The sequence below is a fragment of the Caloenas nicobarica genome, chromosome 3 (assembly GCF_036013445.1).
Source record: "Caloenas nicobarica isolate bCalNic1 chromosome 3, bCalNic1.hap1, whole genome shotgun sequence".
Classification (NCBI taxonomy): domain Eukaryota; kingdom Metazoa; phylum Chordata; class Aves; order Columbiformes; family Columbidae; genus Caloenas; species Caloenas nicobarica.
The window spans coordinates 84,517,810-84,532,669 of NC_088247.1; the positions used below are offsets into that span (position 1 = coordinate 84,517,810).

General features: G+C 40.1%; 1 protein-coding gene across 3 annotated transcripts in view; it reads right to left on the reverse strand.

Moving 5' to 3' along the window:
* Positions 1-7,456: 7,456 nt before the first annotated feature.
* LOC135986995 (protein ELYS-like) overlaps positions 7,457-14,860 on the reverse strand; it is a 41,779-nt gene continuing 34,375 nt past the window's right edge. For all 3 annotated transcript variants that reach the window (XM_065631603.1, XM_065631604.1, XM_065631602.1), the window contains exons 34-37: positions 11,087-12,908; positions 10,184-10,317; positions 9,443-9,540; positions 7,457-8,803 (exon numbers count right to left, since the gene is read on the reverse strand). In XM_065631603.1, coding sequence (XP_065487675.1) covers positions 8,611-8,803; positions 9,443-9,540; positions 10,184-10,317; positions 11,087-12,908 — 2,247 coding nt within the window. In that variant the 3' untranslated portion in view covers positions 7,457-8,610. The remainder of the gene's footprint in view (positions 8,804-9,442; positions 9,541-10,183; positions 10,318-11,086; positions 12,909-14,860) is intronic.

Below are 14,860 nucleotides of genomic sequence, written 5' to 3' on the forward strand. Positions count from 1 at the left end.
TCTTCACTGAAAATAAAAAAACAAATAAACAAACACACACCAGAAATACTCATGTCAGCCATAAACATTTTTGAGATTGACAGAAGTTTCATCAGAATGCAGTGAATAATCTCAGATACATCGCCTGTAGCTCATTTCCTCAAAAAAATGGCACTCAGGACAGTTTTTGATCTCACAGCAGAGTAAAAGGAGAATCCTTTGTTTTTCTCATGCCTATGAGATCACCACCAAACACCAACACAGGGTTATTGACAAGATAAAAAACGGGGGAAAAAACCAATACACTGAGTTCAAGTCTACCTACATATTTTAGTAAGATGCTATCTGAGAAAAACAATATTTTAAAAGGCTTCTCAGTAACAGGTATAAGTGTCTATTTGTGCTCTCTCTTGATTTTACATTTTATTATTTATTGTCAATTGTCTTCCAGTAGATTTCACACATCATTTATCTCTTGTCCACTTTTTGCATGTTTATTTTAACATTCGGGTATACTAAGTTCTTAACTACCCGATTTCCAGCTGGGCAGCCCCAGCATGCACTGGTGCATGGGGTTGTTCCTCCCCAGGTGCAGGGCTTTGAACTTCCACTTGTTGAACTGCATGAGGTTCCCATCAGCCCATTTCTCCAGCCCAGAGAGCAACTATTGAATTTTAAAAATTGTTATTATTGACTGGTTCAATGACATTAACACCAGAAACACTAGAAGCAACTCACAAGGATTGGAGGAGCAGTAGATGGAAAAGACACTTTCTGCACCTCAGTAGTCAGGTTCAGAGAATTTGTACTTTGCCATATTTTAGTCCTGCAGAAAGAACAGTCAGTGAGTGAGTTAGCAGGTGATTTAGCGAGTACCACTGGGTCATTTCTTTCCCACTTAGGCAGAAAACCTCCTCCTGCTGTTTTAGGCAAAACCTCTACATTTAATCCAAAACCCAAGTTCTAGTCTAATAAGCCACTAGCCTAACAGGGACGGTCTGTATCAGAATTCTACAACCAGGCTTATTTCCTTCAAGTGCAGCAGACAGATTGTCTTGCAGAGCTCGTGTGGATGCTCCGCAAGCTCTTCAAGAAGCACAAATCTGCAGCAGAAGGTAAGAAGAAAGAATTTCAGCTCTCTATCCCAACAACCCCCAACAGCTAACATCCTGTACCTGCTCCAGATCATAGATTTGATTTCCCTTTACATGAAAAAACAACCCAAACCAACACAGATCAGAAGCTGACACTAGAGCCGGTTTACCCAGCTACCACCTATAGTTATGCTCTAACACGACTACACCTTCAGTCAAGAGTGGCAGTCCCTGTCTAACGTGGCTGAGCTAGCAAAAGTTCCTGAAGTCGGTTCTGAAATTATGCTCTTTTCTACATTGCTTGGTGTAGAAAACCCTTGTGCTTATCCCTACCAGAACAAATTCCGGAATCACAGCATCACAGTGAAGTGAAAGGGCTTCCAGAATCACTGGAGGTCACCTACTCCAAGCCCCCTGCTCAATCAGGGCTACCTAGAGCAGGCTGCCCAGATGCTTTAAAATATCCAATTCTGAAACATACTTTTACAAACAGTAAATCAGTGCAGGAAAACGAGTTGGTGCAGTCAGGGAACAAGGAGGTGTCCTCAGCAGAACAGGGTACAGGACCGTGTGCCCAAACGCACAGGGCAGCTCCCAGCCCAGACCGATACAATCATCCAGACTGATGGCCCTAAGGCAGCACATGAACTACCACGTTTGGCCATACGCCTCAAATGGGGTTCAGCATTCTCAACAGAATTAAGTCCCTAAATTTCCCATAAATTTACCAAACAGGATCAAGAAGCAACTATTAGACTTGAAAGGTGACACCACGCTTCTTTCCAGTGGCAGGGCTATGTAGCACTGTCTTTCCTGTAGCAACCTCGGCCGGAGCATGAAGACAAAATAACGTGAAAAGATGTGAATGGTATAAGACTAAAGACCAAAAGAATATTTAGAGGTGCAAGGGAAAAAAAAAGCTACTAGATTGGAAACCTCTGTGTATTCGTGCTTATGTATATGCTTCAGTATATTTGTGCTTACACACATCTCAGGCTTTATTCATTTAGGTATCTTTATAAGTCACACCGCAAGAAATCCTGAATGGAGGGAAGATTTTTTTTTTTTCATATATAGAAATCCATTTTTCACTTGGCAGGAAAGGGTTTAAAAAAACCAAACAAACTAACAAACCAACCAACCCGATGACATTTTCTAGTGTGGTTAGACTTAGACTTACATATGTTCCTTCCTTCAATCTGTCCCTTTCAGATCCTGACGATTTTTGCCTGCTAAATCCACCACATTTATAACTGACTGTTTAGTGATCGCTCCATCCAGAAAAACCTGTTAAAATACGGTATCAACAGCAGGAAAAATTACCAAATGAATTGCTCAGACATTATTAAGTAAAATACAGAAAATTATACTCCGCAGAAACACAAAGGAAATAGGCTATGATAGTTAACTGTATCAGAACATCTTCTACATGAAGAATTGCTTTAGATACGAGAACAGCAAAGGTGTGCCTAGAAACAAATGACCTGCTGCCTCTCAGGATTAAGCAACAGGCAATACCGCTCCCCCTGCACCTGCAGAAAGGGGGTACGGAAACACCTCTGGCTGCAGAGACGTCTCCCTCCTGTTCCCCTTCCGGAGGAGCCCAGGACCGGCCCTGCCTGCCAGGGCTGAGCAGCTTTTGGAGCTGCCTGGGTGAGGAGCTGTGGGGAGCTGAGCCCCTTGTGCTGCAGAGATGGGCCATGGGCATCTGGCCCCGCTGGAGCCCCCTCCTCATCCTCACCAGCCCCAGGCTGTCCTGTGTCATCTGCTCTGCAGACACCTCTCCACGTCTGTCGACAAGGGACTTCAACAGGCACTGGCATTAAACGTTAAGAGATGCAATAGCAAGTCCACTAACACCAAAAAGAAACCTGTTCTCTAACGGTAAGACTAGGGTTAAGAATTAAAAATCAAAATAAAGATCCAGGACACAATTTTTTTCCTCTGCCCAAGAACTGTCCGGAATAGCAGTAACTTGACTTCAAATAGGGTTTTGCTTTTCCATGTTGATACGGTGAGATGGGAAGGAATGGGTTTTCACTGTTGTGTTTATCACAGGGGCGCACCGTTGATGATGTCGGAGGAGCACAAAACACATTCACGAATGGCATCCCTGCGTCATTTCTGCTGGCACAGAGCTGGGGAGGCTGGATAGGGAAAACAGAGCGCTCTTTCTTAAGGGAAGTAACACAGGAGTAAGTCACAAGCAGCCTTCAGTATCAGGGTGGTGCTCTCACAGACAGAAGGCACCACTGCACAGGAGTGAAGCTCTGTGCTTGCAGCAGCGCTGGAATCCACGGCACTGCAAGTGCCACAGGAGCAGATACAAGACTGGACTGCAAGGCTAAAACCAGCACTCCTACTTTACAGGGGACATATGGCACTGTAAAGCTTCTGTACCCTACAAAGGCACACAAAGGAAAGCATTTACTGAGGCGCTGGAAATACTCTCTCGTGAATATGCTGGTAAGAGTGAAGTTAGGACGCATAAAGGAGATTAAAGATCAGCTCACTTTACGGTAGGTAAAGGAAGATCAGTGTTTGAACAGTTGTTAAAAAAGGTTTACTAAAAAGTAACATGTTTGGTTCTCATGTTAGGGATCAATTAATTACACCTGTGACAAATTATCATTCTAGAGTTTATCCGTAAATCTAGCTGTACTACATCAAGTTTTATTCAACACTATTTTATAGGATCCAGTATGGCTTTAAAGTTGCTCCATATACTCAGTTTCTATTTTTGCTCATTTGAAACTAACTGAATCTTTTAAAGTGCAACCTGGAAAAGTCTTGGAAGCAAACGACACTTTGTGCTAATCCCACCTGGTACTGCTGCAGATTCCAGGTGCATTTGAAGAGCTCCTCGCACAATGGGCACCAGGCCTCTGTTTGTACTGCATCCGATCATCGAATACTTCTTCCCTGAGCTGGTCTGACCACATGCCAGCAGAGAAGTGTTAGAACCTTGCCAGGCATTCTCCAACGCGCCTTGTCCAAGATCACAAAAGACCTCTCTATAAAAAAGTCAAGTGCATCCTCTTCATAAATGAGTAAGCAAACGCATACGCAAGCACTGCTGTCCGGTAGGAACTAACAGGTTAAATTAAGAACCAAGATTTCCAAACACACTTGAAAATAATACTGACTTCCGGGATGACAGAAATGTAGATAAAATCTAGATAATGCTTCAAACCAGTAAACTGATAAATGCCAGTCATTTGCATTACACTTACATGAATGTTAATAATGGGAGATAAACAGACAAGTCTACACCTGCATATTAGCTAGAACTGCTTTTAGTTGGTTCTTTGAATAAAATCTTACCTGGCCTGCAAAACTGTTGGATCCTGCTGAGAGGAGCACACCATTCTCCTCCTTCAGGTGGCCACTATGAGACCAATAGGCCAGATCAAAAGTACAGGTTTTCCTGAGGCCTCAGTTCCTGGGGTCATAAATGTCCGTGCTGTTAGTGTTCATAGAAATCACACACCTACTTTTCCTGCATCCTTCTCTCTGTGTATTAAAACTAGAATTGTTGTATCAGAATAGAATCAGTCATTGGCTAATAACTCGTGGTTTAGTCTGGATTTAAACCGAGTTCAACAGCAACGCACACCACAGCAATGGCTGCTGTGGGACAAGCCTGCTCCTGAGCCATGCCAGGTGACACTCAGCTGAGGAGTAAGTGACCTGAATGAACCGACAGATCAGCAACCGTAACTTGCATTTTTCCCTCTACCTCACATATTGGTCACCCACACAGCACAGTGCATAGGAAAATGCATTTTATTTTAGGAACAGCTTTAATTCAAAAGGAACCACAGTACATTTATGTCCAAGCATATCAGAGAGACTCATTATCTTGACTACTTTGGTGAAAAAAGCATTCCTGGAATGGGAACCTGGAAGTTTTGCACGGGAGACAAAAGGAAAAAAAAAAAAAAAAAAAAAAAAAAAAAAAAAAAAAAAAAAAAAAAAAAAGAAGGAGAAATAAACTATTACTTGAAATTCTATTACTTCCTAGCATTTTCAGATTGGCCTAGACTAATAGGTTACAAGCATTGCCTAACAACTCACAAGAAACTATGGATTTGCTTCTGCCTGTAGCTTGTTTCATTCCCACCAGAAATCAACAACTAAGCTATTTATGATTAGTTACATGGGAACTGATGAAATTGCAGCAAATAAATTTATTGCGCTGACGACCCTGAGAGTAGCCTTCCATAAAAGGAAGTCCTGATGGGGGATTAAATCAGTTATCTGCAGACTCGTTTGCACACTGGGGGTGTACTAATATTAAGGCAAATAAACTAAGTCAACATGAATCAGTTAACGATTTAAGCACGAAGTGGCTATCGAAAGTAAAATAGATTTGCTTTGATTTTCCTTCATGTTACAACCTGGAATGAGTACTTTCCTCAGCCTAGGCTTCTAAACATTTGAAGAAAAAAGTCTTATGAATATTTGCGTTAACTCTCAGAGGTAACCCAGGGAACCACTTCTACTGAAACATTTGTTTTCTTGACAAATTCCCTTCTAACAACAGTCCCCAATCTTATCAATATTCATTCTCCTTTCACTAATATTTCTTGCTATGTGTCTCCTGGAAACAAAATCTGCCATTACACTTATTTTTATTCTTTCTGAAAGGTGAGAGTCTGCTATCCCAAGGCAGTGGCATTTTCTCTGGGGTTACAACCCCAAAGGTACAGATGCACAATTTCACTTCAGCTTTTAGCGATCTGACATGAGATCTAAGCAGATGGATCAAAACACTCTTGAGAAATTGTAGCTTTTCTCTAGGGGGAGAAAAAACACACACCCCTCCCTCAAGCAACTGAACTTCCTACAGAAAAACTTCAGAATTTCTCTATTTAGTAATGAACTGTGCCCAGTAGCTCTTGGGAAATTCTCTTCTTGCTCACGAGAACTGCTGCTCCACGCTCCTATAGCCTTCCCAGCACAAGGAGGCATCACCCTGTTTCTCTCACAGCTCCTCATGCTCTTCTCTGGCATCATGAATATTATTTTCATCTCAGATACACCTGCAAACACCTACAATTGTTAAGCCTCCTGGCCTGCTCTGCCACCCACCGAGGCAATTTTAATCTTTTAAAAGGCAGTTTCCTCCCAGTTGATCCCCACCATGAAGAGGCACTGCCCATGCACTGGATCGTCCTCACCCTTGTTGAAACGATCTTTTCCACTCTGTCCTTCACATACCTGTAGCAAGCCAACACAAAAAACATCCAAGTCAAATCCATCCCAGAGTTGCCATCTTGATGCCGTTAGCCAGCTTCTCTTGCTTTTCTCAGGCTGCACGTAAAAATTCCCAGTGCCTGTTTTTACTTCCATTACCTTCCTTGGCCTTCAGCTTTCTGAAATCCCATTCCTCATGACACATTATGCTTATGCTCCTTTTTAAACTGCTCCCCGGGGAAACTGGTCAGCACCCAAGAACTATGCACTGAATCTAAGCAACTGAAAAAAAGGGAGGAAAACATTTTAACCTGTAATTGGATTAAACCTCCTTTACAGTAAAAAATAACTAGACTACTACAAACCTCTAGGAAGCTATTAAACCTCATGCCAATTTTGTTGTTATTACGATTGCTTTCTTTTTCCTCCAAAGCACTGCCAAATGAGAATTCAGCTGAGCTGGTTAGAAAATAGAGAGGCTAAAAAGTACTGCAAATTATTAATAAAATTAGCTAATAACATGTTTTCATTTGTTCTAATTGATTTTCATACAAAAAATACACTCCAAGTATAAAACACAGGAACATGTTAAAACCTTATTCAGCAATCTTCACTAGCATTTCATTAGTCACTTCTATCTGATCAGGAACTGGAGCATTCTATAAATACTTCTGTGCACTACACAAAAGATATATTTGATTTGACATCCATTTTCCAGTCTGGTTTTGAAAGGTTTGTCTTTCATCCCATTTTCTGAGCTATTCATTGCATTTCTGTATAATGAGAAATTTAAAAAGATTGCTGGAACTTCCCCGCCCCCTTTCCCTTTTGACCATATTTATGTTGTAGTTCAAGTACAATATTCAGAGTAATTAATAACTACCCTGATTGAAAGGTCTCAAACTGCCATTCTCACACTGTCAACATGTGGCATTTTTTTTAAGCTTCCACTCAGTCATTAAATACTCCCAATGAGAAAAAAAATATCCAAGTGGATGCAGCTGCTTCTCTAGAATGACCTGTTCTGAGAGAGAAAAATCATGGCCCCAGAAGAAACTTTTTACAAGCTTAGTCTGTTATTAATACATTCATCCATTAGGTACAAGGTAGTAGTTAAGCAAGAAATCATTTCTTAGAGTAACTGGAGTAGTTTTTACTAATTGAAAAGTTTAATGTCAGGTTCCACCATTCTGTAGTCTTCAAAGTTGCATCCATATATAAATTAACATACATAAAAATAATCCATTGTCTAAAAGACTGCACATCAAAATAGTACTTCCATGTCTGCTTTTAAAAGAATAGGTTTTTGAACTTATTTTTACAAATTGAAGCTTTATAGGGACATTTACTCCATAACCCAAGATTATGAATGAAATAACCATTCAAAAATATGGTTTGTAACTAAGATTTCTGTACATTTTTGTACCTTTTCCAGACTATTACGTTAGCTTTACCACCAGGTTTTCAGTGCTGTGATATGCAGGCTTCAAATACTGCAAAATGTGTCTACAGACAAGAATTATTTCAATTATAGTAGCATTCCAATTAACCTTATGAAAATAATTTTGGCTCAAATTTCAAAGTATGTGGGTAATATCCCTTTACATTTGATATGCATCACACCCTCTATTTTGTTAATTTTTTGCTGACGACAAATTGTAAAAATAGTGAAACACCTGAGGTGTGATCTAGTTTTATGAAGGAGCAGCTTTCCCAAAGTTTAAGACAAATACAAAAAAATATTGCACAGCTTAAAATACAATTGTTTACATTCTGACTTCAATACAGTACAAGTTAACCGTGAATGTAAGGAATTACCAGTTTGCCTTGTGAGTCCAATTATTTGTGCCAGAAGGTCAAACATCATTTATAAAATTTAAACGAGTATGTTTTAAATGTTTATTCCTCATAGCAATTCTAAGCAAACTTTTAAAAAACTGAAAAAGCTTTTGGCCTCACTTTTGAGAGTCAGCAACTCTTGCAAACCAACAGTAAAATTTCTGAGCAATACAGGCCATTCAACCCACTATTCACTCAAAAAGCTATCAGACAGTAAGCATATTGTGAAGTATACATTTTTATTTAACATCCCTAAAATAAGCTGTATTTACATATTATATAAATGTATGAAGTCTTAATATAAAATAGAAAACTGCATTGACTGAGGAAATTGTACTCCATATGGAGTTACTTATTGAAGACCATTTGTTTATGAAATTTTACAATAATTTATATAAATTATCTCTTCCAAATTAGATGATTTTTTTTTCTTTTTACTAATCCAGACAATTGTGATGACTTTACAAACAGTGGTGTACATTATAAACTTAAAAAACAGTTACAGCATCTTCCGGCGCACAACTGGCTTTGGAAAATTAGACAGTCTTGTTTTGTTCTTTCGCAGATTCTTCTCTGCTGTGTCTGAGGTTTCTTTCTGTTTGCTTTTTGTTCCATCCACTGGACTTCCAAAAGGAGAGATGAATTTTATTTCCACTGGTGGAGGTGACCAAGAACCTTCTTTTCTTGTGGCTCTGAAAAGAAAGAGAAGTATCAAATTGATTTTTTTCTTACCAACAGTATTTAGTAGAGGAAAAAAACCCGTGGAATTACGAAATCAATACCGAAGAATTATTTATGGCCTTCTTTGCAGGCAGGATCAAGGCAGAAAAGGTACCTAAACAAGCTTCCTTTGGTTTCCATTCCCTACCAGACTGTCCCAAGCATTCTCAGTCACTATTCATATGAGCTTTTAGAGGCCTCCCACTCCAGCTTTTAAAAAGCAGATGTCCTCAAACAGTATTCCAGAAGGAACCAGAAAACATGCAGAAATAAGAAGTTCTCCTTATTCATTGTCTGACCCGCTCCTGCCTTGCATGGGGAACTAAAGACTGTCAGAGTGTGGTTTTGTAAGGTAGAATAAGACACTATAAGAGTACAGCACCACTGCAAAGAGTAGTATCCACTTGCCCTTCTCTATTCCATCTCTCTTCTGTTTCCATCAGAAAACTAAACCATCAAGTGGGGAAAAAGGTGCCTATTAGACCAGCAGGCTGGACAGGCTCATAAAGTCAGAGAACAACTGCACAGGTAAGAGAGGAACAGGAAGTTAGGTGGCTAACAGCTGAATCACTACCAGAATAAAGGAGTAAATGTCCAAAAGAATCTCGTACTTGCTTGCTTTCTTCATTTTTGATTTTGCAGTTCCACCCCTCTTTAATTTTTGCTTTCCCATGGATTTGGCATCCTCTTCCTCTTTAGTTGGAAGCTCCTATGTTAAGGCAACAAACACATTACTCACACACAAGTTCTTACACTTCTACAGAACACAAACCAATGTTTCTTTCATGAACAAGTCATGCCAAAGTTATTTCTGAATGCATGACAGTTACTCTCCACAAAAACTAACCTTCCACCTCAAATTACTGTAGCATCCTAAAAGTTCACATTCTGAAATTAACAGGCAACACACCGAGTTTAAAAAAAGCCACTGTGCCTTTTAGAATCATAGAATAGTTTGGGTTGGACGGGACCTTCAAAGGTCCCCTAGTCCAACCCCCCTGCAATGAGCAGGGACATCTTCAACTAGATCAGGTTGCTCAGAGACCCATCCAGCCTGGCCTGGAATATGTCCAGGGATGGGGCATCTACTACCTCTCTGGGCAACCTGGTCCAGTGTTTTACCACCCTTTTGTTAAAGGTAAAGCAATATATATTAATTGACTTAAACGGATTAAAAATTGATTTCTGTAGCTAGATGTCATGAAGAAACCCCCCGCACTGTTTACCAATTAATTTAAAGCTCTCTTTTAGATAAACTTCCAAGGAAAAAGGCAAGGAATTGCAAAACATTATTTGAAAAAGCAATACAGAGCACAAATCAAGAACATGGGACAACTAGAGTTTTTACTTACTGGTTCTTTCACAATTCGGGAAATGCTAGATACATTTTTTCTCCTTGACCTCAAAAGAGGGGGTGAAAAGACAAATTGAGAAGACAAGTCCAGGTCTAAATCCTTAAGCTGCACAGGATGGTCTTCTTTTCCAGCTAAAATGACAATGTATTGTTAACACGCACGTACATTATACAAAAAGAATAGTGATGTTAAATTACAGCTAATAATCAAGGGCACAATAACTTCCTGAAACGAAAGTTCCAATCAGGTTTATAAATACTCAGTGTGGAGGTATTTTTTCCCTAGTAACTGCCTCTTAGGATCCATTCTCTTACAGTAAATTGTGAAACAAAAATAAGCCAGAGTAGTGATTTCATCTGCACTTACATAAAGATATTATGCTCAAGTGGGATCAACAGTTCTTACACATCACAAAATTTTTTAATCATGTACTCTAATTAAAAAGAACCCTATGTACAGTAACTTCATTAACAAAATGTATGGCCATGAAAACCAATCACATAATTAAACGGCTGCGCAGTTTGTTGCAAGATGCAGCTCATTTTAAGTTAAAAACTGAACAGAACATGGAAGCACGTCTCCTTTATTTCTCTGTTGGGGGCAAGGGGTGGCAATCACGTATTGACAGATACCCTCCAGTTTTTGAAACTAATAGAAATTAAGCTCATGACAAAAATTCAGCTTAAATTTCATTTCACTCTTACATCAGCCTCCTCATCTATTCCCACCACGACTCGCCAGTCGGTCACGTGGAGCTCAGGGAAAAGATGAATTGCTTCTTTCCAATTTTTTTATTTTGCATGTTAAATGCTTTAAAATACTTAAAGCCATCCTCACAGTCTGTTTTCTGTAGTTTACAAAACAGCAATATGCCCTGTTTTGCACATATAGTGCTCTTACCTTTCTTTGTCAGCTTTGTGAGAGGAGGAGAGAAAAGGAAGGACTGGTTTTCCTCAGCAGACAGTTTCTGACGCATGGCAGTATTGCGGGATCTGGTTCTTGTCATACGATCTGTCAGAGTTCTTGGTGTTTCACCACATCCTGATGGGTTTATGTCTTCAAGCAGCAAAGGACTGCCACCAGGTCCTTGGGGCAAGACATCCTCCTCTAATATTGATCGTCTCTTTCTACCCCGACGCCCTGTCCTTACTGTAGTTCTGGGTGTGGTGGATTCCTCGTTTGGCCGTGTAGGTGTTTGCTCATAAGTATCCGTTTTTTCTGGTGGAGCATGTGGAGTTCTTCTTGTTCTTCTCCTAGGAGTATCAAGGATTTCCACTTTCCCAGCTGAATGTATGTCTTCCTGAGTAGAGAGAGATTCTGTGTCTGCCAAGAGACTTTGTGCCTGCTTCCTAGCACTTCTTCTAGGAGTGACAGGAAGTTTAAATTCTGTTTGAGGAAGCGATGATTTAGATACATCAAGGTCAGAATTTTCTGAAACTTCAGATGAGCTCAATTTTCTTCTTCTGCCTCTTTTAGTTGGCACAGATAAAAGGAGTTGGTCACTAGGCTGCACGTCTTGATCCTTGACAACACTTTCAGTAAATTGTAAATTAATGCTTTTCAGTTTCCTTGCACTTCTACTGGGACTGACTGCTGGTTTTATCTTATGATCAGCGTAAGTCTGGGCAGTTTCTTGACCTCCTGCTGAACTTTTTCCTCCTCTAGTCCTCTTGGAATTAGCAGAAGCAATAATGCTACCTTCAGCAAGAGATGTTTCCTCATTAGCTTCTTCCAAGAGCTCAGATGCAGCTTCCTTTGCTCTCCTTAATCCTCTTCTTGGAGTAATCGCTATGGACTGCGTACTGCCGGACAATACTGGCCCACTGGAGGAGTGGCTGCTCTCTTTTTCTAAATTAGGCTGTTTTGGCTTCCTACCTCTCCTGGGAGTAACGGGGGTTACAGGTATTTGCTCATCTTGAGCATTTTCTTCTGTTTGAAGACTGGCAGTTTCAGATGCTGCTTTTGTTCGCCTGGTACTTCTCCTAGGAGACAGTCCAAACAGAACCGGTTCATCTGTCTTCAGTAGTTGCGGAACCCCTGCCGATGGAATAATTAGGTTTCTACTCAGTTGTCTCCGTGTGCGTGTTCTAGGAGTGACGACATACTCTACTTGATGTCTGCTGGTTTCATCTTCCACTCCTTCTGGCACAGTTGCTAAGGCAGCTTTTGCCTTCTGGAATCTAGTTACCTTTTTCCCTATGCTTTCATGAAACGACTGGTCTACAACTTCAGATGTGAATTCTTTACTTCTTGTGTCCTTGATTACATCCAGTAAGTTCTCAGCAATAGCTGCCTTAATGGGTTCAGGCACATATGGGAGTGACTCTGCAATATTTTGAGATTCCTGATCACTAGTTACTGTAGACACTGAGTTCGTAACGTGTTCTTGGTGTTCAGTGTTTCCTAAATTGTCCACAGGTCTTCCCTCTGTTGTTGTGCCAGCCACTTTAGAAGCATCTGCTAATGTAGGGTCTCCCATATCTGCTTCACCTTCTTCTCCTTCCAAGACTAAAGTAAAATTACTCTGAGATATAAAAAACTCGCCATCTCCCTCAGCTGCATCACATTCACCATCTCTATTATCAGGCAAATCACATGCAAACCGTTGCTCTATAGTATCGTAGCTGCACTGAAGATTGCCTGAGGGATGTAGTTCACTATAGGGCGATGGTTCAGGTGCTCCTTCTGAGGTTTTTGCTTTAACCGTACCGTCTTCAATAACCTAAAGTTAAAAAAATGTCTGTTAACGTATTATTAACTACCAAAGAGACTAACTTCAAACTGAACTAGATCAAATTGAGGACAGCAAAACGCCACTTTTCCTTTCAGACCACCACCAAATGTAAAGTTAGAAACATACAATGTACTCTCTACTAGAGAGAAAAGACAATGTGTTTAAGGGACAGAGAACAGAGTGCTCAGTGTATGCAACCACGGGCTCCATTTCTGATATCTCTCTTCATGAATAATGATTTGGCACCACCTGTGAACAAGGTGAGCAGCTTCGCAGCACAAGTGGCAGGAATCATCCTATTGCAGGACTCTCTGGACTGACTATAAATCCACAGAGTGACCAACTCTGCATCTATCCGGGTAAAATACATTTATGTTGCCACAGTTTAAAGTTTCAGTCATGACAGTTGGTCAGACTGGCTGGGTATCACATCCGACAGCTCAATGCTGCACTTGAAGGAGTCATTTGGATCGCGTGAGACAACATCTATATTCTCAATACCTCCATCTCCTGTTCTGTAGTTCCCTGCACTCAGCAATTATTCTTTCCTTCTAAATCCACATGACATACACAAGCTTTTATCCTGAGAACAAAAGTAGTATCTGTTATGCATTTCAAGTGACTCAGATGGTCAAGAGAATTTCATCACTGTGTAAAGACCTTTGCCCAACCATCTGAGTTACAGTGCCAGCCAATGATGGCAAAAGGGAGAAGCCACTCAACAGAAATCTCCATAAAATCTGCTTATTTTCTTGCCTCCTGCCTTGTCAAAAGTTGCCAAAGCATCATATGATAGCAACACGTCATGCTTCAACACTACATTCAAGAAATACTCGTCTGCAAAAACTTTCCTTTTTGCTTACAAATCTACAAACAAGAAAGCGGGAAGGAGTTTGTCCTAAATTCAGTGAAGGCAGACAAGCCAGAAAGATGATGTTTACACATAAATCAGTTAAGAACCAGTTATAACAAAAGCAGAAAAACCTTTACTGTACTGCTAGAGGAACGACTGCAGCAGCTTTGGGGCCATCTCCTGTACCTGCTCCCTTTTTCCTGTCACAAATTTTCCATTTACTCCCATAAGAGATTTATGTATTCCCAAGTCTATAATCATCATCTCTACGGTGTTGTCCTAATCCCAAAGCCAAGGTGAGCGAGATAAGTGACTGCCTGTTTAACTTCATCTGAAATCTGGGCCACCGAAAAGCATTTTCTGTTACTTAAGACCGATCTACTCGTGGTATGCCTGCCTTTCAGTTTGTGTTTCACTCTATCATGAATTCCTGTGAATATAGTCCTATAGGAAATTGACAGTGTACTCTATTACATAGTACTTAGGGGACATCCACAATGATTCCAAATAACTCATCAGCCCCAGCAGAAGTAAGAACAACAGTGAAAAACTTGGGACAACTGGAGAATCTCTAGTTCTAATTTTCAGTCCATGTGAACAACCTTTTCAAATTCATATTTTATGAAGTTTAGATGTTAAAAAAATACATGTTTTTACAAAAAAAAAAAAGAAAGTTTTAGGTAGCTGGAAATATCTTGACACTGATATTAACTCATTACTGAGAATTCTGGTTATGTTAATAAGGAATAAATAGTAAAGGATCTAAGCACCTACATCATTCTGAAAAACAGTTTGGTTCCAAAATCATTTTGTCATTTGGTACATAGTCCCTGATGTTGAGAAGCTGCACTCCTGAACTTTTCTCATGGTCTCTAACATTAAATCTATTTGGTTTTTAAGTCAAATAATAAATGTTTAAGTTATAGTAAACCAAACGAGTGCATGGTTATTTTAAACAGTAGTTTAGGTGGGGGTTTTTTGTACTATGACAGCTCTCAAGGATGCAAGTCTTGACAGGTTCTATTCAGTGTTAGCTGTACAGAAAATGCATAGGAGAAAAATGTATCTGCCCTTTTGTAATGAGGTT